General features: G+C 39.2%; 2 protein-coding genes across 5 annotated transcripts in view; one reads left to right on the top strand and one right to left on the bottom strand.

Annotated features, from left to right (window-relative positions):
- Positions 1 to 5,133, bottom strand: part of MDN1 (midasin AAA ATPase 1) — a 75,531-nt gene extending 70,398 nt beyond the window's left edge. For 3 of the 4 annotated variants that reach the window (XM_015858900.1, XM_015858902.1, XM_015858904.2), the window contains exons 1-2: positions 4,942 to 5,133; positions 488 to 714 (exon numbers count right to left, since the gene is read on the bottom strand). In XM_015858900.1, the coding sequence (XP_015714386.1) occupies positions 488 to 714; positions 4,942 to 5,118 (404 nt within the window). In that variant the 5' untranslated portion in view covers positions 5,119 to 5,133. The remainder of the gene's footprint in view (positions 1 to 487; positions 715 to 4,941) is intronic. The other variant, XM_015858903.2, reaches the window with a different exon arrangement.
- Positions 5,134 to 5,955: 822 nt separating this feature from the next.
- CASP8AP2 (caspase 8 associated protein 2) lies at positions 5,956 to 25,815 on the top strand. Its single transcript, XM_015858948.2, has 10 exons — positions 5,956 to 6,057; positions 7,004 to 7,079; positions 7,814 to 7,894; positions 8,540 to 8,640; positions 9,983 to 10,057; positions 11,251 to 11,366; positions 12,844 to 15,371; positions 17,772 to 20,721; positions 22,588 to 22,687; positions 23,276 to 25,815. The coding sequence occupies exons 2-10, from the start codon at positions 7,031 to 7,033 to the stop codon at positions 23,330 to 23,332; spliced, it is 6,057 nt and encodes a 2,018-aa protein (XP_015714434.1). The 5' UTR covers positions 5,956 to 6,057; positions 7,004 to 7,030; the 3' UTR covers positions 23,333 to 25,815.
- The last annotated feature ends 361 nt before the right edge of the window (positions 25,816 to 26,176 follow it).

Genomic DNA, 26,176 nt, shown 5'->3' with positions numbered 1-26,176 from the left:
ACAGTAACTGATGACATAGTGTGCATGAGGCCTTGTATTTAATTTTGTCCATGCCTGGGAAAGGTAGCCACTTCAACTATCAGCTTAAAACAGATGCTTTAATACATTAGAAATCATTTTTTGATTAGCAAGGGGAAACAGCACCAACTGTGGTAAAATTTCTCTTGTTTACTGAAGAAGTAGTATTAACTCTTAGGTGACTTTCTATTTTACTGGCCTACAGATCTAAAGTTAAATACAGACATTTTGGTTGTTAGCAAAATAAGTCAACTGCTTCCTTCTGATCAAATGACCTAAGACAAAAATCATGCTAGATATTACCTCATAATCGAATTTAAAGAAGCACTACTTAAGACTTGCGTTTTGTAAGTCGTTCTTTCAATTGAACGGACACTTGTTATTGCAAAAAGACAAGCCAAAGCATTATAACAATGCCTCCCAATAAATACTGGCGAGCAAACAGACTCTGAAGCACTATGTTACTTACGGCAAAACATCAGGATGGTCAGCAACCAGCTTGCTCATCGCTACACACAGCCTTTCATGCCGATCATGGTTGATTTGGCCACCAGCTTTAATGGCGGTTGCATTTCGTTCCAATAAGTCCAACAAGACTGGACGAAGCTGGCGGCCAATTAATAGAGTGCATTCTTTATCCAATAATAACAGTGCTAAAGTATCAAGGATGCACTGTCGATCCTGTTGAGTCCAAGTCTAGAGGAAAAAAAGAAAGAAGGAACTGGTTAAAAGGGAAATTATATAGACTTTTAGTTTCAGAACTATTCACACACGTTCCATAGTGACCTTTACATGAAGAAAATATCCAGTGGAAGGACTTACTTGATGCAGCTCTCCATACTTAAAAAAATGACAAAAAGCAGACATCTGCAAGTTGAAGTTGAGATTTTTTTTCTTACTCTTGTATAAAAATGTTCCCTTATACAAGTAAAACATTAGGCTTTAGAACATACAAAGAACAGATTCTGATCTTCTGATCTACCATAGGGAAAAAATACAACACCAAAACATACACAGTCTTCCAATGACACAGAATCACAGAATGACCCGGGTTGGAAGGGACCTCAAGGATCATGTAGTTCCAACCCCCCTGCCTGGCAGGGCCACCAAACACACACCTTTACTAGATCAGGTTGCCCAGGGCCCCGTCCAACCTGGTCTTGAACACCTCCAAGGACGGGGCATCCACAACCTCCCTGGGCAGCCTGTTCCAGGGCCTAACCACCCTAGTAGTGAAGAACTTCCCCCTAACATCCAACCTAAATCTTCCCTCTTTTAACTTAAAACCATTTCCCCATGTCCTGCTATTGTCAGCCCTTTCGAAGAGTTTACTCCCCTCCTGGGAATAAGTTCCCTTCAGGTATTGAAAGGCTGCAATGAGGTCACCCCACAACCTTCTCTTCTCTAGGCTGAACAAACCCAACTCCCTCAGCCTGTCCTCATAGGGGAGGTGCTCCAGCCCCCTGATCATCTTCCAAACTATTACTGAAGAAGCACAGTTTCTTGTGTATTTAAGCTTAAGTTTCTTTGGTCTTTGACCTCATGCTATTATCCAAACACTGTTCCACTTTGGTGACGTTTAGCACATAACAGTGCTTTGACTTAGGAAAAAATTAAGATCATTAATTTGCCTACAGCTGTTTTGCTCTCAACTTTGACCTTCCATCCTCCCCTCCCACACTGACTGAGTAAACACTCACATCACCACTATTTTATCTTCCCTGTCAAAAAGCAGTAAATATCAGCTAGGAATACAAGGAAGTTTTTCGAACAGTCACTTACTGAATTTATATGGAAATACTTTGCAATTTAGATAGTCTCGTTTTAGCAACACATGCTGTCAATTTCTGCCTGTCCTGGACTTTTGCTGGTTATATAAAATCTGCTGCTGTGCATGCAGACAGAATCATGTCATTGCTACAAGAGCTCCTGAATGCTGCTTTCCAAAGGTGATCTCCCAAGGTTTTACCACAGTTGATGTCCTCTAAGCATATGTACATACTCATTCACATACTCCACTCAACCAACATGAAAGAAATCAGGAAAACTACAGTACACATTACAAAGATTAAAGCTATCACATTAACCTCCAGCGGTTAACAACAATAACAAGTAAATAACGAGTACCTTCTGCTTCCTAATCAAAAGTCTTTGGTGACACAAACAAGGCACAACAAGGTGCTTAATTCATTAACCAGAGCTTTTAGTATCAAATAACATTTGATACAACAATTAACAATAAAGCAGCAAATAAGCGTAGTGGATCAGTCTCTTTTGGTAATATTCTCTAGTCACTTGACTACCACACACCAAATTAATTAGAAATCTTGTGAGAGCAAGTGATTTTTTTTTTAAATCATCATCTCTAGTACCCTTAGGATATAAGAAAGTGATATAAAGAAAAAAATAAAGAAAAAGCCACAGTGGCAACATTCCCATTCTACAAAGAAACTGTACATTTGATTCCAGAGCCTGTCAATATAATGAAAAACTTTATGGAAAAACAAAATATGTCAGGGGATTTGTAATGAAAAGCTGCTTTATGAAATACACAACTTTCTTAATCAGCAGCAAAGGACAGATGATCTGCAAGTGTTCAGTATTAGTCTATGAGTCCAGGATGGTAACTCTGCCTAGAAAACACTGCAAACAACAATCCAACTGAATATCCAACAAATGCATGCGCTATGTATTGATAACAGAACAAACACTGAAGAGAAACACAGCGAGGATTAAGCCCTGGAATTAAGGATTACCCCTGACTGCTCCACCAGCAGTACATCAACATGCACTGTGCAGTTACTCGCTCACTGAGTACAGAAGTCTTTTTTAAGGGCTAGCTGAGTCTGAAACTCCAGAGTAGGAGGGATCACAGCAGGAAACAACCCGAGTCTGCAGAACAGGTACCCCTCTGCTCACAGCTCTCAGGCATTCCTCCCAAATTCAGTTAGATAAGGAGAAAACTTGCACTCTTCTAAGCCATGTGCTTCAAGATGAAAAGAGGGTTGTGGAGCATCACAAGGAAAATGAGGTAACTTCAGCTTCCTGCAAAATAAGGCAGAACTATCCTACACCTCCAGCAATTCATGCTTAACGCAGGAGCACAGGCCACCAAGATAAGTGAGAACATTCTGACTTAATATCAATGTATTCCTTAACTTATTGTAACACATTGTCTCACAAAAACAACAGCTCTTCGAAACTAGAAACAGGAGGTGAGAATACACACCAAGGCAGAAAGTGCAAAATATCCTCCCTTACTTAAAATGCTGCATCTTGTCATGCTAATTAAGCCTACAAACAAAAACTGAAACTGTGTTTTAAGAAACAGTAGTCTGCCTTAATTATCAGGTCATTTTTCAGAGTAAATGGGTAAAATCAGGACAGGTCACCTAGGTTTTGTTGTTTGTTTTACATTTGTCTGAAAAATAAAGGAACAAAGACAAAACTTGCCATAAAAATCCTAAAATTAGAGGGCTATAAATACAATATTGAAGTTATTACTAATATAGTTTTCACTCTTAAATTGGAAAAAGAATAGCAAAATGATGTACAGCTAAAATAGCAGAATAGAATGTGAGATACAAATAGTTCCATAAAATAAACAAAGAAAACAACCAGACCAAAAAGGTCTCTTTTTGTTCAAGTTTTTATATTCTGTCATCTATGCAGTGCTTAAAACTCTCAGGTTTGTAAAGAACATGAAGGAATGAGGGTATTTTTGCACTGTTCCCTTCCTACGACTATTTCACTCTTCGCATATAATCAACATCTCCACCGATATTACACCATCACAGAGAGCCAAATGTATTCCCATTTACACACAGTCTGCACTTGCAAAATACTATATGAGAAGGATCTGAATCCTATCTGGATTCATATAAGCCTCCAATAACACACAGAATCAGAAGCAGACTCTGACACTTTGTAAAGCTGAATTTTTTCTAGATGGTACAGAAACGTACAGGGGCTTATATGTATAAGCTTCTCATTCATGAGCGGTGCCACATCAGCACAGGCTGCCAAGGAAGGTGATTTAGTCACTGTCTCTGGGGGTGTTCAAGAACCATGCAGGTATGGCACTGAGGAACATAGTGAGTGTGGTGATAGACTGATGGTTGGAATAGCTGATCTTAGTGTCCTTTTCCAATCTTAATCATTTTGTGATTTTCACAGAATCACAGAATTGTAGGGGTTGGAAGGGACCTCTAGAGATCATCGAGTCCAACCCCCTGCCAAAGCAGGTTCCCTACACCATGTCACACAGGTAGGCGTCTAGGCGGGTCTTGAATATCTCCAGAGAAGGAGACTCCACCACAAACGCTAGACACTCAAAAGAAAACACAGATTTTGAATCAACATGTGCATACGACTTAGGGTCTCCAGAAACTCTGGCATGAATAGTGTCAATAATACAGCACCCGAAGTGCTGCTATACTGTCGTTACACCTCCACAGGAGCACCACAGACATAGCAAGCTGGGTTCCTAAAAGCAGGCATGTTTTTAGAGTGAAAGCAACTAAACAAAGTATGCTCTTTCAACATCACCGAGGTAATAAGGGAAGCACCCTGCAGGAAATCCAGTCCCGTTCCCGCTCCACACGCTGGATTAAGGTGAACGCAGGCAGCAAAGCACCCAGCTGAAGGATAGGACGTGGTCGCTACGATTGCTATCCCTCACTATAAGCCTAGTATTGAGCCACCCTGAGGGATACAGAAAACCCCGAAGCTTTGCTGGGCAGAACACGCCCCGATGAGGGGCAGAGGCGACGCAGGAACGGGGAAAGGAAGAGGAATAAAGAAGCCTGTACATAACAGACGGCTGCTTCGGATAAGAACCCAAGAAGCGAGGACACGGCGACACAGTGTGGTACTAGGGAAGAGGCATAGCTCGCTCTCGCCTTCCAGCCCCCACCCACTCACCTGCTTGCCCAGGAACCTGTTGAGCTCGGCGCCGCTCTTCTCGTTCCTGCGCGCCAGCAGCTGCAGCGGCTGTGCCAGCTGGAACCTCATGTCGGCCATGCTGGGGCCGCCGCGAGACACGTGGGGCGTGCGAGGGACGCGCACCTCGCTCCCAACTTCCCCTTCCGGCGCCGTCATCAGGCAGTGACGCCACGGGCCGGCCCCGAGCTAAACTACAACTCTCCAGCGGGCGGGGAGGCGCTAGGAGAACGGGCGCCCGCTGCATGCTGGGATATGTAGTCCTCCAATTACACAGAATCACAGAATGACCCGGGTTGGAAGGGACCTCAAGGATCATGTAGTTCCAACCCCCCTGCCTGGCAGGGCCACCAAACATACACCTTTACTAGATCAGGTTGCCCAGGGCCCCGACCAACCTGGCCTTGAACACCTCCAAGGACGGGGCATCCACAACCTCCCTGGGCAGCCTGTTCCAGGGCCTCACCACTCTCCTAGTGAAGAACTTCCCCCTAACATCCAACCTAAATCTTCCCTCTTTTAACTTAAAACCATTTCCCCTGCCATAGGGCCTGTAGGAGGTATCACAGTGTCACAGTCTGGTGCGGGTTGAAAGGGACCTTAGAGATCATCGAGTCCAACCCCCGGGATTCGAGCCCTGTGTAGCAGAGCGGCACTTCTACCACAGGGGGGATTCGAACCCGGGTCTTCGGTGTTGCAAGGTGGCGTCCTTAACCACTGCGCCACCGGAGGCACCCCCACTTGCCATGAGCTGCCCTCAGTCCTTGCAGAGCGGGGGACCGCCGCGATCCTCAGCGCGGGCTGACAGCGCCTTAACGCGGAGCCCGGCGCTCCCTTAAGCAAAGGCGGGGCTGCGGCTGAGGGGGCGGAGCGAGGCCGCCCCGCGCTCCTCACTTTGGCGCCAACTGCTCGGGGCTGAGGGGCGGGTTTGTGGACGTCGCGGTTGCGGACGCGCGCTGCGTCCACTCCTATTGGCTGCCGCCTCTGTAAGCTCCGCCCGCTCGGCGCCTGGCCTGTAGGACCGGCGGTGGCGGCGGCGGCGGCGGCGGCGGCGGCGGCGGCGGCGGCCTGTGGGGCGTCGCGGGTTGGTGCTGACCGGTGGGTTCGCTTTTCCTTTCCCGTTTTCTCTCCTTCCCCTTCAGTGCCGTGGGGTATCGCTCTCTTCCTTCACGTTCACCCTGATTTCGGCCGGCTGGGGCTGCTCTTCCTTTCCCGAACGCATGCTCCCCGAGGCCCTCCCCACACCGAGACGGGGCTCGGGCGGCCGGGAGGCGGTGAGAGGCCGAAAGGCTGCGGCTGCTCCCGGCGGCAGGGCTGGGGCCTGCCCTGCTGGGCCGTGCTGCTGCCGTGGGGTGCCCGACCCCTGTGAGAGGGCTTCAGGTGATAGAACTACAGGGAATGGTTTAAAGCTGCGCCAGGGGAGATTCAGGCTGGACATTAGGAAGTATTACTTCTCAGAAAGGGTAGTCAGGCATTGGAATGCACTGCCCAGGGAGGTGGTGGAGTCACCAACCATGGGAGTGTTCAAGAAACACTTGGATGTTGTGTTTATGAATATGATTTAGCCGGGAAGTATTGGTAATGGTTGGACTAGGTGATCTTCTAGGTCTTTTCCAACCTTTATAATTCAGTGATTCAGAGCACAGGTGGAAGGCACGGAGCTGCCCCTTAGTTTGGTTTGTGCGTGCTGGGCAGCAGGAGGGAAGTCTGAGTTACACAGCGGTGTGACTGGCTGGGGAAGGAATACGGTCAGACCTGTTAGCAGGGCCTGGTGCTCATCCTCATGACGAAGTTTCTTTGTAGGATGTTTATGTAAGAATGAAGATAGTGCTGAAGGCCTCACTCTGAATGGGATGGGTAACTTCTTGTTTTCACTCCTGATGAAAATCTAAGCATGTTACCTTGATGTAAGAGTTTTGACAGTTTGTTTTTGTCTTTTGTTAAAGATCAGGTGGCTCAGGTGTAAATGAAGTTCTTCCACGTGCTTCTGTTTTACAGTGATGTTCCTAAACTGTTGGTTAATCTTTTCTCTTTTTGTTTGTAGATGGGGAAGCTGTAGGGAGTTTGTATCATGGCAGCAGATGAGGATGGACTGGGACTGTTTGATACCCGCTGTGCTGGTAAGATGAGTTTTCACCGTGTTCTGTTTGGCAATGAAATAACACAAGGAGCATTACAAAAGTCCATAGGTCTGAAAGATACTTGATAAAAACAAAACAGAAATAACGTAAATTGGGACAAATGCTGGTAAGCTGTAGTTGTATGGCGTGAAACAGTCTCGGTGTGAGCCATATCACATCAGTAACATTGCATTTCCACCCTAACTTTTGGATTTCTATGTTGTGAGAGGGTGTCTGTAACAGGCCTCTCACCTCTTCGTTACAGCATGTGATTTAACCTCCATCATCTTTCTCTGCATTTGGGCAAGTTGAGAGGTTCGGTCCTCTGCTTTTTGTTCTTGAAGACAAATGCCTTGCCTTCAGATCCAGTACAAACATTCAAGGTGCTCCAACTTCATGCCCAGCTCAGCAGTTTGTTGATCTGATGCATTTGTGAAATTCCCAGCCTCAGAAGATTGGTTGATATTTTTCTTAAAAGTAATAATACTTCCTGCAGTTTTTGATTCTAAATTGTACTTATAGCCGTAGATTTGCTTTATGTACAGGTCTTGTGAGATTTAGGAATTGATCACAGAACTTTATTTGCTCCCAGATGGCTAGAGACTGTTTCTCCATAGAAACTACTTCTACTGCTGTTCTGTAGTGCCCTGGGATCATTGCTATATGTAGAAAGTTAGAAGCTGAAGTTCATAAAAGGCTTACTTTGTTGCCGTTTTTTTTTCTTCTTACTTTAGTTGAAGCATCCCCCTTTAAGGAAGGTGATGAGAGCTCAGTGGATATTTATGATGGTTTGGACAATGGCTTGACAGTTCCTGGTAGGTTGAATGAATCTTGTTAATTGGGGTGAAGCATCATAGTCTGTGGCTTTTTTGGCTGGTTTCAAGTAAGACAACATTTAGCATAAAATTTACATTTAGCTGGGCTGATGTGTGCTTCAGTGTCCTACTTACTTTAATTCAAGGCGTATGCATTATGCACTGTGTAAACACAGCTAAGAATTCATGAGTATGTTACCTAAGTGATTATAGTATAGTTTTCATGCGATGCTGGTTATGTTAAGAGTCTTGTGTATGAAAGGGTGCTGAAAAGCTTCAGCTTTACTGGAATTCTAGAACCTTAGATCACTGCTTAGAACTGTTGCTTTGTAATTTAGAAAGCTTTATTGTGAGTTAACCCTCCTTTGACTTCAAACAACTTAGTCACAAAACACACCCACCTTTGTTCTTAGGGGTTTTCTATAATTTCTCTATAACAGTGTTTTTAAGTTGAATTTCAGATTTCATTGTTATATTGTCTGTTGATGTATATTGGATCATGTATTTCCACTAAAGCCTAAATCAAATGTTATAGTCCAAAGTGGGGATTTCTTCAGTTAAGGTCACATTCTTCTATGTGATACAATGCAGTCTACATTAAAAAAATGTGTTTTTCCTTTATGTGATGTATTTTTCTTTCTACAGACAACTCTGCTCCAAATTCAACACCAGCTGGCAACACTTTAAACTTATTTGATGAGATATTAATTGAAGAAGGAACTGCAAAGGAAGCATCTTACAATGAGGTGTGAATTAATGTAACAAAAATATGAATTTTTGTTATCTTGCAAGAAATGTTTGCCAGTGTGCTCGCATTATTGGGAAGATAGGAAAACCACTTTTAAATAAAGGAATCACAGAATCATCAAGGTTGGAAAAAAACTACAAGATTATCCAGTCCAAACATCCACCCATCACCAATAGTTCTCACTAAACCATGTCCCTCAACACAGTGTCCAAATGTTCCGTGAACACCACCAGGGTTGGTGACTCCACCACCTCCCCGGGCCCCGGGCAGCCCATTAATAAAATCATGTGTTTGTTTCTAAGCTGCTAGTCATCAAGTTTAGCAGAATCAGTAAATGTTTTACTCTAGCTATGGGATAGGCTGTTCTCGTTTAACATCCTTTTGCATACAGTTGTATCAGTACTTTCTTGTTAAATATCTGTTCAACGCTCTGTGCAACGGTGGTCTTGACATTTGTTGTACGAACTTTTACTTAGCTGATGCAGGTAGAGTGTGAATTGATCTCATATGTCCCTGAGAATAAAGGCAACTATGCATAAGATAACAGCTTATAGCAAATCAGGAGAAGACTTACTCATGTAACATCACGTATCCAAGTTCATAAAATGCAGTCTTAAGTATAATCCCAAGATTCAGAGTAAAGACATCCACAGCTAAAATACACTGGAGAAGAAGCAGGAACAAAACATCCAGTAGTCTGCTAAATGATGAAAATGTCAATTTGTACATTTGAGACCAATTCACTGTCAGAAACAACAAATAAGGAAGTAAGTATCTAAATTTTAAAGAAAAGCTCATACCACATATATATTTAATTTTGTGATCTCAACAACAACAGGACTTTTGCAGTCTATTTCTTTCAGTCTAAGTTTGGTTTTAGTTAACTTTCTATCATGATTATGAATTAACTTAATTATTTTGTATTATGTAAAATCTGATAAAGTTTCTATCTGTAAGGCTCCCGAAAGCTGCTAGCTTTACACAATCTTGTCTTTACTTTCACAATTGTATGGCTTCCTGTTCCAGTCTGGCATGTGACAGTTGGACAAGCACACATAGATTTCCTGTTGGTGGGTTGGACTTGATGATCTCTCGAGGTCTTTTCCAATCCCTGCAATTCTGTGATTCCTCTTATGTGAGTGCCAGTGATGTTTTATTGAATTTTATGCCTGTTGGAGTGTATTGAAGCTTTTTGTTTTAATATTGGCATTAGAGTTGTAGTTTTGGAAAAGCAGAGCTTTGAAATATGAATTGTGATGTTAACAAACTAATAATCTAGAAGAGTAACTTTTTGTGTAATTTAAGCCCACTTCTGTACTGAGAATTCTTCTCTTTCACAGTTGCAGGCAGAATATGGAAAATGTCAACAGCAAATTAAAGAGCTGATGAAGAAACTGAAGGAAATACAGGCACAGGTACTGTAGATCAAAGGGCAACATTGTCAAGATTTATGTAAAGCAAACTGAATGTTGCATTGAGAGAATTGATTTCATATTCTTTTCATAATTAATTAGGCAGGTGGTTTGTAATGCACATCTGTAAACTGATTAGGACACTGATTAGGACAAAACCAGCAGTCAATTTTGCTTGTTTTACAGTAATATGTACTGTAACATTTGAATTACTTTAAAAGTTGTCTTCTATCTCTGATTAAAAAGTAAACGTCAAATAAACACTTAATGAAGAAAGTTCTTTGGTTCATTAAAATATATCTGTAGTGCAGTAGGGAGGTTGCAAAGTGCCCACGCTGTCAGAACTGGAAGAAGATAGCTGTACTGAGCAGGTACCATTTTGATAAAGCTGACCTGCTCTTCACATAGAGCTGGTATCTGCGCTGTGCCAACCCATATAGTTATATTATCTTGGGCAATTCTGCATCTTGCTCTACTGTGTGTTGTAGATAAGTCAAAAAGATTCTAAAGCTTTGAATTGTGAGCAGTTTCTGCTCTGTGACACTTCTGAATTGTTTTCTGCAAAATTTGTCTGTTCTTTAGAGCAGGCTTTGCTGATAACAGTGATTAAAAGGGGCTTTATCTAGAATTGTCAAATAAGATTCTAGAATGTTCCATCTAAAAATGCTAGAATGATAGGGCACCCAGAATTGTATTTGATATCTTCTGTCTTTCTCTGAAACAGCTTAAAGCTGCATTCAGTGTGGTGACTGTGCAAGCAACAGGTAGAGTGAAAGAATGAAGCAAAAAGGAGTATTGCAGTCTTTTAGCTCTGTGGTTTCCTATTCGCTTGCTTGGGTTTTGTGGTATTTTTTTTGGTTTTTTTTTTTTGCACATTTCAGTTTTAATAAGTTGTGTGCTTAACTACATTGCAAGTAATTACCAAGCACAAAAACAGAAATGTGAGTGATGTTTTGTTGTTACTGTTTCTTAATAATTAAAAATAATAATAACACCCTTATGCGGGTCTCAGCAATTCTGACTTCTCCAAAACATTTTTTTGTGCGTGTTCTACTGTCAGTTTACACGTAAGATCGGATTTTATTATTTATTTATTTTAATGATTGTCCTGTGGTATGCCTTGATGCATGTTTGACTTTCCAGGCTAATTCTCATTTACTCTCTTTCTTCCTACTCCTTTCGCTATTTAAAAACAGAATATAATTCTACAGAATGAAAACCAGGCTCTTAAAAAAAATATTTCAGCACTTATCAAAACAGCAAGAGTGGAAATTAACCGTAAGGATGAAGAAATCAGTAAGCTCCATCAAAGGTACAGCTAGACAGTGGAACTTTGTGTTTCTTGACTGATCTTGTTTATGTACTTGTTACAAACTTTTTATGTATTTTAAATGAAGTAATTATGAAGTAAGTAATTTGGTAGCTTTGTACTATTACAGTCTGAGGAAATAGGTATGGTTTTTTATGTTTGTTTTTTTTCCTGGGTAAACTCTTTGGTTTGTAATTTAGAGGTCAAGATACAAAGGGTGACCTCTTCTCTTCTTTGTTTTGTGTAGTCACCCATTCCATCTGGGTTTTCTTACCACCTAGCATGTTTAAATACAGATGTTTTGTATGTTACAGCTTTGAAACTACTGTGTTTTACAGTCACAGACAGATGAATTCCTTTAAATATTTCAAGTAGTAAATGAACATAAATAAGGAGACTATTTGTTTTCATGGCAAGATGTGAAAACAGTCTCTCCAGTGGTGGAAGATAGTAGTTAGGAGGTTTTTGTTAATTTCTACTAGACCTAACACAAGAAAGATTTTCAGATATTTCGGTATTGATGACAAGTTTTTTTTGGATTGCTTGAATCAAGTTAGTAGTCCAAGGTTCAGGACTTGTGCCTTAATATAGGGTGACCTGCTTGTCAGTTACGCAGTGTCAGCCACATCAGTGATCTGTTACGTTTCAGTTTGACCTTTGGATTTTTCTTACATCAAAAGGTGTCATAAATAAATTGAATCATGTGATCCAACTTGCTAGAGACTGTATGCTTATCAACTCTGCAGTGTTTTCTAAATCAAGAAAATTATGAGAGATTATCAGATTGAGATCAAGAGGTTTTAACATGTAATTCATTCAGTTATTGGCTTTGATACAATAAATCGCTTTCAAACTTTTGAGTGTAGTAGTCTGTGTTCTAAGCTTTTTTTAAAAAACATATTCTTGCTTTGAATATTCATCTTCACTAAAGTGCTTTCAAATTCAATTGCAGTAACTCCTGACAGTGATAAAAATTGATAAAGTAAATATTTGTTCTAGCTATTTTAGAGGTAACCATTATGAAAAATCATGAGAAGGTGGCATGCTAAGGTATGAGAAATATGCCTTGCCTGCTATATGATCTATAATAAATTATTTCACCTTAAGGTTCCTGTCTGTTTGTGAACACTGCTTTGAGGGAAATAATTAGTGGTTAGTTTAAAAAAAAAACAAAAACTTGTATACTTAAATTTGCTACACGTGAATCTGGATGTAATGGCAAGATCTTGACAGTATAGTTTAAAATGAAACAGAAATGTAGGAATGGCTTTCTTTATATTAAGTTTGGAAAATATGTATGCAATATATATATTTTACTGTATGCTAAGGATAAAGTAGTAGTTCAATAACTTCATACGCTGGAGGAAAGGTTGACAAGTTTGTAGAAAGAGATGGATTCATTATAATTTGACTTTAGTTATTTTTAAATAAATTACAATACTAACATGAGTTTTGCTTTTTTTTTTCTCTGCATACATAGGCTGTCAGAATTTCCCAGTCATCGAAGCTTCACCAGGGCAAATCTTCCTGGATCAGCTAATGGGAGGTGCTCTGAGATGTGTAATACAAAAGATTACAAATTCAGATCTTCTGACTTAGGCGACAGTATAAAGACGGATCATAGAATGAAAAATGACTGTTCAAAGGATACGTATCACAGTTATTCATCTCACAGTGTGGAGAATGGAAAGTCTAGCTCTGATAAAAGAAACACTCCGTATGTACTGAGATACCCTCCTGAAGAGCTCTGCAACGATGGTACTCACATATGTCCACCAAACCATGACCATAGTTCCAGCAAGGATAACAAAAAGGAAAAAAATGAAACAAAAAGTGATGAACAGTACAGTAGGGGAAATGCCAACAAATACAAAAGAGAAGTACATCAAAGCACTGGCATCAGTGGTATTTGTAATAATACCGATAGTGAAGAAAAGAATTCAGATCCTCATCAGAAGCTGAAAGCTCACTCAGAAAAGACCAATAAAAATGAGTTGCAGCAAAAAAATCAGAGCACTAAGGTAAAATGCAGCCCATCCGCAGAAAGAAAAGTGGAAAAGAGTGTTTCTTCCTGGGATAAACAAACTACTGGTAAAGAGAGATGTCAAGCAAGAGGAGAATTGTATGCAGGTGAGAGATTGCTGAATGTAATGAAGAAAGACATTAAAATGCATGATAAAGATGAAAAAAGCTCTAGCCAAAAAATTAAACCAAATGAAAAATTACAGGAGCAATCAAGGAGGTCTGGTAGAGGGAACAGTCCACACTCAAAGAATGAACATTCAAAGAGTCTTCATGAATCACGTAAATGCCGTGTGGAGGAATCCAGAACAGGAAGAGACACTGATTGCAAGAGAGACAGAGGAGCAAGTGATCATAGTTCTCGAGAAGGAAAGTCTTCACCTTCTAATTCCAGCAGCAGAGAGCATAAATATGCACGCTTTAAGGAAAACAGTAGTAGATATGAGTGGGAAACAGCACATTCCAAATCAGAGAAGCACAGAACTGAAGAAAAAAGGAAAAGAGAAAGAGAAAATCAGGATGAAAGCAGACATTCTAGAAGTGAAAGAAAAGTTGCAAAAGATGTTTGTCACTCATCTGCAAAAAAATTTAAGAGAGAAACAGATACAAGAAGTGAGAGAAACAAGTCCTATAAATCAGAAGAAACACCCAGAGTTACAGATTGTTTAAAAGACAATAAGTTTCCACAAACTAAAAATCACTCTGTGATGAAAAGCAAAGACTTGAAACTCAGCTTTATGGAAAAGCTGAATTTAACTCTTTCTCCTGCAAAAAAGCAATGTCTTTCGCCAGCTGGTGGACTTAAAGCACCTTCCCAAGAGGCTACAGATGAGGGAACTACAGAGCTTACTCTTCATGCAGATGTGGTAGATGCTGCCTGCCCTGTTAATTGTGGTGCTGCAGAGCAAATGAATTTAACACTAGAAGTTCCGGATACTGCAACTAAAATCAATGTGGATCCAACACTTCCTGTTTCCATCAGTTCTGAAAATGAAGCCTTGATAGTTACAGCAGCAGATCCAGCACAGTCTGAAGCACTGTCAGTAGTGACAACCTGTGAAGTGAGCTCAGAAGCCTTACAGGAGCCAGTAGTGGACCACATACAATCCCAAGCCTTGCTGGGAGCAGCAGAGGTATTGATTCCTGATGAGATGCCAGCTGAAACTTTGTCAGCAGCAGCAGCAGAGGCCTGTGATCTAGTTGAATTAGAAGCCTCAGCAGTGTCTGTGACAGATCTCAATCACCCTGAAGCTTCCTCTCAGGAGGTGGAAGGAAACATGACACAATATGAAAACTTGCCTGTGACAGTATGTGTGATGCATGGTGATAATGTGCCAGCAGCAGAAATGGGACAATCTAAACTGGACAGTGAAGGTGTGGCAACCCTTCCTGAGTCAGCAGTGGAGAAGGTAGAAGGAGATGAAATGTGGCTAGCTGCTGACGCAAAAAACTCTTCAGCCCACCAGGACTCTCAAAACCTTGTCTTATGTAACCTGGAAGCCAGAAGTTCTGGTGACTTGGAATTGTGTAATGCTGCAGATGATGCTAATGAAACAAAACAAGAATCTCCAGTGGAAGTAGTGAAGGATGGTGATCATTTGACTGTAGAAAATCTTGAACCTCCTGTTGAGGAAAAAGCAGTCTGTGGAATTAGTTTGACAGTGTCTCAGTCACCTGACAGAACTGTATTAAATAATACAGATGTACCATTAGTTGACCAGAATGCTTGTGATGTGGAGCCGGACTTAACTGATATTGGTACAACTCCATCTTCATCTATAAACAGTGAAATGTATCCTAGAACTAAAGAGAGAGAACCTAACCCATTACCTGTTGATGATGACAGTTCAATACTGAGCATTGATCTCAATCACTTGAGGCATATTCCAAAGGCCATCAGCCCACTGAACAGTCCAATACGCCCTTTGGCAAAAGCACTGAAGGTGGAAAGTCCCTGCAAAGGTCTTGTGAAGAGTTATAACAAAGGTATTCATATGTTCTAATTTGTTTTGGAAATAGAGGTACCAAAGATGCATTCCTGGAAAGCAGAAATTACTTTCTTTTAACTGCTTTCTCAAAAAAACAGATTGTTTCTTTAGCTGTGTAAGTCACAGCAGTCCTTTTGTTTGTCACAGAACTGTTCAGTGTTCAGTGCCAAAGTCAAGATTGTAGCTGATTGAACTGCAGTGCTTAAAACTCAATAGCTGAAATAAGAGTTTATATGCAAATGTCTAAAATGCATGTGTATAGATATACCCTTACCTGTTGTTACTTCTGACTGCATATTAGATCTTTCTGGAATTTTAGAGGCAGGAATGTATGCATTTATTTCTCTGAACGCTGCAGAGAGTACCTAAGACTTGGTTTTTAGGAATGTCAGCCAAGAAAAAATCTCTGTTTGGATAAATTTTACTGTAAATTTTTAGGTGTGTTTTACCATTGTAAGTCAGTCAGTGAGGGGAAAAAAAAAAACAACAAAGTAGAACATATCATAGAACACCAGAATATACCAATAATCCAAAGCTGGCTCCTAAGCAGGATGTCAAGGAGATAAAATGTGGTGACAGCACTCAAAGGAAGAGAAAATAGGCAACCCAAAGTTTAAATATTTTCCTTGGCTAATTTTTAAAACTTCTTGTAATGTCTTGCTGCAACTAATAGTTTTTTTTGGAAGTTTTGACTTCTTTCTAGAATAGAAATGAGATAGTAGCAGTGAAGTTCTTTTTCGGGTGTTTCAAGTCACAGTGTTTGTTTGGTTTGGAGATTGTTTTGCATATGTTAGTGTGGTTTACTCTCAGGTTCTGTATCTTGTATTTGAGAAAGCTACTTTTTCACATGCAAATTCCTTTAGTGGTCTAAATTTTATTCCTGCAGTGGTTTGTATTCTTTGAACTGCCTGGAGGTACATGGGGGCAGAGCAGATTAATATGAAATAAGTGTTCTTCTCTGGTTTAACTATAAGAATCATTCCTGTCCAGAGCTTACAGCCATATTGCAAAGCAGTGCCTTTCATCTTTGCAGTTAAATGCCTAATTGTCTTTGTGATCTAACTAGTGACACACCTGCCAAATGTTTTACACGTGTTAAATTGATGGGAGGTCATGGCTTCTCTTGGCCCTGAATTTCAATACTCCCATCTCTGCTGTTCTACAGGATATATGTTAATACTGTATTTTGACTGCTTTCATTTTGTACCAATAGCTTGTCAAAATACCAATTTGATTACTTTGAGAACACGTTGATCCTTGTAAAACTGAAATGGAGGCAGTAAAGAAATATTGTTTTCCAACCATAGAGTCTGTGTAAACATTTTCAAATACTGCTTGAAAACAGTAATTTAAAGTTTATTTTATAATGAGATGGTGTTCAGAAACAGTCATATATCAAATAAAAAGTTTTTAGAGGTCATTAAGCAGTCTAATCTATGTGAGATTGAACATGAGAGTTTTATTAACTAGTGTCCAGCAAGCCTATAACTAACTGCAAATCTCATTAATCAATACATACACATTTGAGTGGATTCTTTTAATACACTGGAAATTAGCTTGCATTGTAGCTAATTGTAATTACTTATTGTCCTTAATTAAATAGTGTTTGTGTTGAATTTTAAGTAATTATTAAATTCTTTAGTCTCTAAAAAATTTAAAACATTTAATGAACTTAATTGTGAGAGAGCCTTTCCTTTCACGTACTCCTTATTTTTATCATTCAGGAACCTGAAATTGAGGTTTTTCTCAACATCTCTTAAAAAAACAACAACTTTTTATCCTATTGTGTTTCTTTATGATCCTGGTAATCTTAAATGGATCAATAATTGTTTACCACATATATAGTGGCTAGTGTAATGGGCCTCTCTTTGTTCAGTAACTTAGTGTATTGATAGAATTGAAGAGTTGAAGTAGCTCCTTCTTGTCTGTAAAGTTAGTTGAATGTGGATATCAGTAGGGCATTTTGCTCCTTTTGTTTTCATAATAACATCATTACAAAGTAATCAACTATTATATGCAAATATCAATTCATAATGGTGTCAGAGTTAAAATTCAGCTTCTGTGGTGTTCAAAAAAGTTGTTAAAGTGAGTGGAAAAGTTCAAAGCTACTGGAAACTTGGTGATTTTTCTCTTTTCAATGGGTATGTTTGTAGGAAAGATCATGCATCTTTGATGAAATGTTGAGTCCTTATTGGCACTTTGAAGCTCAGGTATATCCCATTCTGCTGAATGAGGACTGCCCAGACTTTCCATAGCTCAAACTTCTTGAATTGTCATCGACAGTTTGAAACAGTCCTGAACTGTCACTTTGCAGAATAGAATTCTCCATGTTTTTCTAAAAGTATCTGCTTATAATTATATTCTTGATGATGATTATCAAACTCTTTTCTTTTTATAGATTTAATTCCTGAAGGTACAGTTGTCGTCTGTCCGTCAAAGAACTTGTCAAAGGAGGTAAATAAAGAAAATCAGAAGCCTCCTAGCCTTTCTGATGCACGCTTAGAGATCGAGTCCCAGCTGAGTATCTCTTCAGATGAAATAGAAGAAGGAGAAATCATAAGCAGTGATGAAGATGAGGAAAAATCTAAATCAGAAGGACGCTCTGAAAATCCAAAGAAGTCGAGACCAAAACCTTCTCCTGAAACACGGAATTTGACCAGCAGTCCACAAAATCAAAAGAACAAAACTATACATTGCAATGAGGATAATGGAAAAAATGTTTCTGTAAAAGTAAGTACGAAGAACAGAGAGAGACATAAAAATCAGACTTTCAGTTCTTCAAAGGAAATGAAGAAAAATAAAACTGTGAGCATTACTTGTCTTGAAAAAATAGTTCAGGTTATAGTTGAACCTTCAAATGTACAAGAAATCATGCAAATGCTCAGAGCTATACGAAAACAGATGAGGAAAAGTTATATGAAATTCAAGGTACACTTCCCTGTTCAGCATTTTCACAGAATTATTGAATCGGCTATCATAAATTTTACATCTTTAATAAAACATCTGAACTTTTCCAAAATGTCTACATCAGGTGAGACATTAAAATTGAATATATGTGATATTATGGAGTCCAAACTGAAGCAAGTTAAAAAGAATGCGATAGTGGACCGTCTTTTTGAACAACAAGTACTAGATATGAAAAAACGGTTATGGAAATTTGTAGATGAACAGCTTGACTACTTATTTGAGAAGGTGAAGAGAATTATAGTAAAACAATGTGATGTGATAAAGCTGGGAAATGAGAGTGAAGAAGGGAAGCTTGAAAGAACAGGAAAACAAAACCACAAAATCAGTCCTAAAAATGATGTGCAGACATCTAGAAAAAAGTCTCTGAAAGTCAGATCTCAAAAACCTCAAGAATATATTCTTTCTAAGCAGTCTGTGGATTATCAAAGGCCTAAGTGTCACCACGAGAAAAATAAAACAGATGCACCAAAAGCTGCTTTCACCAAATGTCTCAACTCCATTGATAACACAAGGAATTCCCAAAACAAAGTGCAGCCCACTAAGGAGAATAACTTGCAATATGCTGTCACTCCATTGAAGGGTGTAAAACCTGAAAAAGAAGGATTCCAGCAATTCAGAGATGCTAACAAGTCTGATCTTAGTTATGACCTCCTCACAGAACAACAAGCATCCACTCTTACGTTTAATCTTGTAAGTGATGCTCAAATGGGTGAAATTTTCAAAAGCTTGTTGCAAGGTTCTGATCTCTTGGAAAAAAATGGTAGCAACATTGACAGACATGATTGGGAGTTCAGAACACCAGAAAAACAGTTTTCAGATAATCATAAATGCAAAACTAACACTTCTGAATTAGTGCAAAGAATTGCTCCGAAGGAGGTTCATGTAGAATCTCGATCCATAGAGGATATTAGCTGGGCTGTTGTTTCACCTATACGAGCTCCTTCCTTAACTTCTAGGCTTCAAATGTCTGTTGATCCAGATGTACTAGATGAAAGCTGTATGTTTGAAGTTCCTACGAGTGCAACTTCATGCAGAGAAGATGAATACAGTTTACAAAAGAGTAAATCATTTGTTTCTTCTATCCTCCTTGAAGATTTGGCTGTTTCCTTAACTATTCCATCACCTTTGAAATCAGATGCTCATCTCAGCTTCCTAAAATCTGAGAATAATCCTAGCTCAACTCCTGAGTGTGTTCTAAGTGCGCATTACAGTGAGGATGCTCTTCTCGAAGGGGAAGATGCCACTGAACAAAACATTCATTTGGCTTTAGAATCTGATAACTCTAGCAGCAGATCAAGTTGTTCTTCCTCGTGGACAAGTCGCCCTGTTATTCCTGGTTTTCAGTGTCGCTCCAGCCTGCCAATGCAAGCAGTAATCATGGAGAAATCCAATGATCATTTCATTGTAAAGATTAGGCGAGCCATGCCGTCTATTACCCCAGCATCTGATCAGACAGCTCTACTGAAGGAGGCACGGGCATCTTCAACTAAGAATGAAAAAGAAGAAATGAGAAATGGTGGAAAAGGAAGGGACAGGCGGAGCGCTATAGCACCTACTTTGCAGGAAGCTGTCAAACCCGATCTGCTTAAGATGGATCAGTTACCTTATGTCAGCATTAGAAAAGAGCAGAATCCTGCCTTACCTCATCCTTTGAAAGAGTCTCAAAGTAGTGCTGGAAAAGAAGAAACTACCATCTTGCTTGGGCCTCATAAAAAGCCTTCAGGTGTGCATACCTGTGACACTGAAAGCCTAGGTGAAGGCTCTGAGCAACCTCAGACACACAAATTGGAAGTATCTGAAAACACAGATGGAACAAGTGTTGGATCCCAAGCTTCTTTTCCTGTTGGTTGCAGTGTAGCGTCAGACTTAACGGATGAAAGTGTTAAAAAATCTTTGTGTTTTGCAGTGGAATCTGCTGCAAATAAGAGGAGTCAGCAAGTTTCTACAGGAAACTCAGAAATCAGGGGTAAAAAAGAAATGGAAAAGTGCTCCGATGCATTCATAGACTTAACAGAAGACCTTTCCAATGAGACAATAGCAGGTGAATGTAATCTTGAAGAAAAATCCACTTCGGATACTGATGGAGGTTGCCAAATAAGCATAGATGACAAAACTAGTAAAAAACGGAAAAAGGGGACTGTTGAAGAGAATTCCAACTTGAAAAGACAACGAAAAGAAGCTGAATCAGCAGATGAAGGCAGCAGTGGAAGTGATGTAAAATCTGAAGGGATAAATTCAGGACAGAAACAGTGTCACAGCAAGAATAATGTGCTACATCAAAACAAAGACTCTTCTCCTTTGCCTTCAGGTGCATCATCACCTGGTCTGTATGCCAAAAACATCATTAAAAAAAAAGGAGAAGTAGTAGTTTCCTGGACAAGGTAATAATTTCTGATTTCATCTGTTCCTTTGTTTTGTATTTTAATCTAGGTGATATGCTGGAAAGTGGGGAGAAGGATATTTAGGTGGTACAACATAGTACTTTGTACATACTTCATAGTAGTATAGGAGCTTCCTTCTGTCTGTGCCAGATGACTTTGTGAATATTATTTCCTTACAGTACCACTGAAAGATACAAAAGTCCATTTTATTCTTTTTCTTAGGAATTCTCCAGCAGAAACCAAATTTCAGAAATTAGCTTATTTCCTGAAATTCTGTTAGCAGCCTTTGGAAGAGAACAGCTTTTTGTTATTTTTTTGGGGGGTAGGCTAAGTCAGATTTGCCTTAAAGAGTAATGCTTCCATACATTGTAACTGATTATTTCACTTACCTATATTTTGGTGGCCTGGGTATTTTTTTATTTGTATTTAAAGCTTATGAGTAAATGTAACAAAGCCTGCTTTATTGCGCTACGGGTTTTGGTGCCACTGCCCATTTCCTTGCTGATCCAAAAATTAACACCCAACCTCTGCGAGGATGGAAGTCTCTCTTTCTACAAGGCCTGGAAGCATTGGTAACTGGATAAAAGAGAAAGGACAGATTTCCCCCCACTGAAGGCATGAGAGCAAACTGTTCTGCTTGGGAATCTGTACTCCTCCATCTACAAAAATGTACTTGTCAATTGTTCAGCCCACACATTGTTTGGAAATGCATGCTGTATATGCTAGTTACAACCCAGCTAATAGCATGCGTGTGACAAATGAGGTGGCTGTATAAGGTGAATATAGGTGCAAAGTCATTGTGTGGGAACATAAAAGAAATCTTTGAGAAGCTGTTTAGCAGATTTTCATGTTCTTGCTACAGCTTTGTAAAATCGGTGCTTTATGTAGAGGCTCCTAAAACATTCAGGACATAGTTTTCTGAACTAAAGTTCAGATACAAAAGAGTTTTGATGTAGGACTTTTAAAAGAAATAACTCCTTCAGTGGAGGAGGTGGGGGAGGAAACTGTGAAAGCTACTGGGACTTTTTTTTAGCATGCAAAACAATGAAATAGGATAATATTGTTAAAAAGTTTCCTTATGGGTATGATCAGGCCTGCTGTGTCTCAGTCTTTGTCCATCTTTGAACTATGCCTAAAAAAAAATAAATTAAGAAAATATATATTTGAAATATTTAAATAAGGAATTAATATGGTGGGTTTTTATTATGTGGGATGAAGGAAATTAAATGCAGTTTATTGAATTATTGTAATCAGAGATTCATGGTGCCTGTGATGTAGTGATGTAGTGTCTGCATACACTTTACAAATATCTAAACAAATTAACAGAAGAAACTGCGTTTCAGTGACATGTTTATGAATAGTCTTCAGGTCCTCTTCTTCCTCATTTGAATTGCAGATACGCTCTTAGTGTGTTTGCTATATTAGGCAACTTATGGAAGTTGGATATATATCTGTTTAATCTCTGAACTTCAGTAGGCCTTTGTTAACGCTCGTTGCCTAGCCATGCATACTGAGGAAAATCTGCCTCAAACTACCGGTCTCCTTGGAACTTAGGAGATGCTTTCAATTGAAGTTTTAAGTTTTTGCTTTAGAAGCATAGAAATATTTTCAATTATTTTGGTTTGGGGCTGACTCTTATAGTAATCTTGCTGTTCCTTACAGGATAACATGATCACACTGTTGCTTGTTTGTCCTAATTCTGTTATATGTGTCAGAAAAGAGGACAGTCCTCTTAACAGTTAATCACTCCTGTTTGAATTCATGTTTTGTAGTTTGGAAGTACTTACATGTACAGAAATGTATATTTTTATATGTGTGTACGTACAAATCTGGCTTAAAACTTCAAGAATCCATTTTTTGCTATAGAAATGACGACCGAGAAATTTTACTGGAATGTCAGAGAAAAGGACCTTCAAGTAAAACCTTTGTTTCCTTAGCCACTAGGCTGAACAAAAGCCCAAATCAGGTAGGTAATAACCATTCTAATACTCTGTAACAATAACACCAGTACTTTTATGATTGCCATAGAACTAGACCTAGAGAGATCTTCTGCTAATTAAGAGGGTTGTTTTTTAACTCATGTCTTTTGTTGGGGAGTTCTTGAAAAAAGAATTTCAGATTTTTCCAGTTCTTGCTTTTTAAAAACATATGTTGACAGAATATTATTGTCCTGGGATTAATCACCATCTGTTTGATTGGCACCTTAAAACTGCTGCATTCAGTGCAAATTTCAGTCATAATTGATTTGAAGTCTTTGTTGTTTCCCTGTCAGACCTTCTCATTGGAATGAAGCCCGTGTTAAACTAATAGTGAGCTCTTCTTTGGTATACCTGGAGGCATTTTCATAATCAAAGGTGTAGAAAGATTTCCTTGGAGTACAAATCCATTTAACACAGTGGTGTTCTCAAAATTCCCCCCTTAAAATTTAATGGAAGCAAAAAAGCACAAAATAGTCTTATTCTTTAAAGAAACAAACAGAACTTACAGTGTTGGATCAGTATGTTTGTATGGAAATCTGTGGCCTTAATAACATGCCTTTTTTGTTTTCCACTAGGTTTCAGAAAGATTCAAGCAGCTTATGAAGCTATTCAAGAAATCCAAGTGCAAGTAACTTACCACCACGCTGCTTTGTAGTTATAGGATTTAACTGTACCAGTAATGGTGGACTGCAACCACTGTATTTGTGTGTTGTGCGTAGGAGGAGGTACCCAAGTCAGCATACTAAGTCTGATAAATCTGCTGCACTCTGAAATGTGATGCCAGAGCAACAGAATAATACAGAGGAATCTGGCTGAGAAGGAATGTGCATGTACAAATGGTGCAGTGTCATTTCAAGGGAGTGACATCTCGTGTTGGTTATATGCATTCTTTAAGCAAGGAGGCGAATGCAGTCAAGTGGAAATGGTGGCTCCTGCTTGTCTTGGCTGAAGTACTCTGTATGGTGATGTCAAACTGTGATTTTAAAACATAACAGTTCTTTGGAGTCATGTTAGATAATGATGGAAAATGATGAACATTCTGTCTTGGTTATGCTGAAATGTGAAAACTGGTACTTTAAGAAGTTAGGCTTTTTTGTTTTAGGACAAGCCAAGGTTACAGTAATTCCAGAAGCTGTTTATCCACTAATTGAATCCTGGTGGGAAGACGTAGTATCTTCTTCATTATTTTGTCAAGTGCTCATTGGTGTGTTTCAAGGAGAGGAAATTTGGCCCTGAGCATAGGATTTGTCTTCAACTTCAAATGTGCTCTCTAAGCCACTTGATGTCTCCAGTGTTCCAACAGAAAAAGGTGAATTCATTTATTTGAGGATGTCCATCTGTCTCCATTGATAATGGGGAAGGTCTAGACAGTTGGCCTCGACTAGACTCCTAACCTTTTGATTTTTGAAGTAAAATAAGGCCCAACTGCTGTGACACAGTGGAGCCAGCCATTAAGTCAGTGACCATTTTTTCCATTTCATCTAAGTTGTGAAATAGTGACAAGTATTCGTTTAACAAGAACGATTGTGCAGTTTAAAACATCTTGCAGTTCGGCTGACATTTAAAATGACTTCATGCTGAGTTTGTATAGCTGAATATTCTTCTTTCAAGAAAAATGTAAAGAAATTTCTCCAAACCACATCTTGGAAAGATTCTTAAGTCAGTTTCAATTAAGTTAAATTAAATTTATGTTACTTTATACTTATTAACCAGGAGAAGCTTGTCTATTTAGCATGCTTTAACAACAATTGTATGCATTGTTACAAATTGTTTAGTACATCAGAAATTCATGGTGTTTCATCTTAAAGGATTCTGATAACTGCCTCTGGTTTTACTAGTACGTACTGAAAATGTGTATCTGTTTTTGTATGTATCTAGATATACATCACTGCTTTACCCCAAGTTTCTAAAAAGCTTTACTTCCTTCCTTTAAGAAGCATTCCTACGAGTTGCACAGGTCACACTTGTATTATAAATCTATTCGTGTTTGAGGTTTTCATTGCTGTTGATGGTCAGCATTGCTGTCGTCTTCATTTAGTTGGAATGTCTGCTGAGATGAGCTAGACTTCATTTAAGAGCCCCACTTAAACGCACTGGCTCTGAATTTGGACGAAATTGCTTTCTTATAGAATTTAATGAGTACTTTTTGAGTTTCTGGATAATGGTTTTTGGCTCACTTCCTGAGACATAGTAACTAGCAGGACAGACTTTTCAGTCTGTTCAACCATCACATAATTCATCAGTGAAGTTGCCACTGATACCTCTGGAATACTGTAAATGTCACCCATGGAACTGACTGTCGTATTGCCAAACAGTGGATAGTTCTGATTTTAGGCAGCGCTTGGGAGCTCCTAATAGGAATTACTTGTGTAGGTTGTAATGCCAGTTCTGGCAGTCTTCCATCTTGTGTGCTTGCTTCTAAAACATTTGCATTTGGTGAGCAAATGTCATCTCCTAAGCTGCGTAGACAAGACCGACTTAAATCACTAAGTTGGGAGATCCGTGTACCTATTCATGGTTGTTCTTCAAAAACATTTGTTCCAATTGTTTACTTACTGAAATTTAGATGTAACTGAATTTGTTCTAAGAAGAGTGCTGCTCTGCAAGCTGACTAACGTTTGTGGACAAATCAGACTCGAGTATTTTTATAACCATATCTTTATAGATCAAAATGTGCACAATTCTGAAGGCACTGAGGAAATCAGCCTCACTACTTAAGTGCTTCCTCTCTGTCTCAAAAAAGCAGACAGTATTTTATTATGAAGTCATTTATTCCTTGTTTGTGTGTATTTACTTTCTTATCTGTACAGGTTGGGGTTGACCTTTTGGTTCTGACTTGGATTTCTTTTTTTTGTAAATTATGAGACTTTTTTAATGTTCTGCCTCTTGTAAGTATTTGTACAGATTCCTACGTTGTCATGTAAAATATCCTGTGTGTGTGTGTATGTATATATATAAATATATGTATAAAAATAGAGCTTTGTTTAGCCAAAGATGATTTTTTTAACTCTATGAAGCCCCGGGTTTATTTTGTATAAACTAGTTTGCTTACTGTAAAAGTAATGTAAAAAATAAAACTGTGAAACCCACACAGTTACGTTCTTGTTGAACTCAAGTTGGCTCAGAGTGTTCTTGTAACATTGTTTGTGACTTGGTTCTTTAATAGGGAATTTGGTGGATGTATGCAAAAATTACGCTCTATAAATCTATAGCCTTATTTGTGAACCTGCAGGCAAACAAAAGCCCTTTCCAGAACTGCTGGCTGATGGGGGGGTAACTACAAATGCTGTGAAGTAGCGCTAAAATTGACTTCTGTTAGCTTGTGTAACTGAGTAGCTATGTTGATGTTCTGACTGAAAAACATGGAGGGGATCAGCTGCTGCTCTCGTACAATGACTGCTTCTATTACATACTGCTTATTTTTAGTGAAGTTAAGTGCATCAGAAATCAAACAATTTAATGAATCACAGAATCAG

Source organism: Coturnix japonica, chromosome 3 (genome assembly GCF_001577835.2).
Source record: "Coturnix japonica isolate 7356 chromosome 3, Coturnix japonica 2.1, whole genome shotgun sequence".
Taxonomy (NCBI): domain Eukaryota; kingdom Metazoa; phylum Chordata; class Aves; order Galliformes; family Phasianidae; genus Coturnix; species Coturnix japonica.
The sequence above is the reverse complement of the archived record's forward strand: the minus strand, read 5'-3'. Positions and strand labels throughout refer to the sequence as shown.

Coding starts and splice junctions, on each gene's coding strand:
- CASP8AP2 (XM_015858948.2), top strand. CDS start 7,031: ATGGCAGCAGATGAGGATGGACTGGGACTGTTTGATACCCGCTGTGCT. Junction 7,895..8,539: donor CAATGGCTTGACAGTTCCTG/GTAGGTTGAATG, acceptor TTCTTTCTACAG/ACAACTCTGCTCCAAATTCA. Junction 10,058..11,250: donor TGAAGGAAATACAGGCACAG/GTACTGTAGATC, acceptor ATTTAAAAACAG/AATATAATTCTACAGAATGA.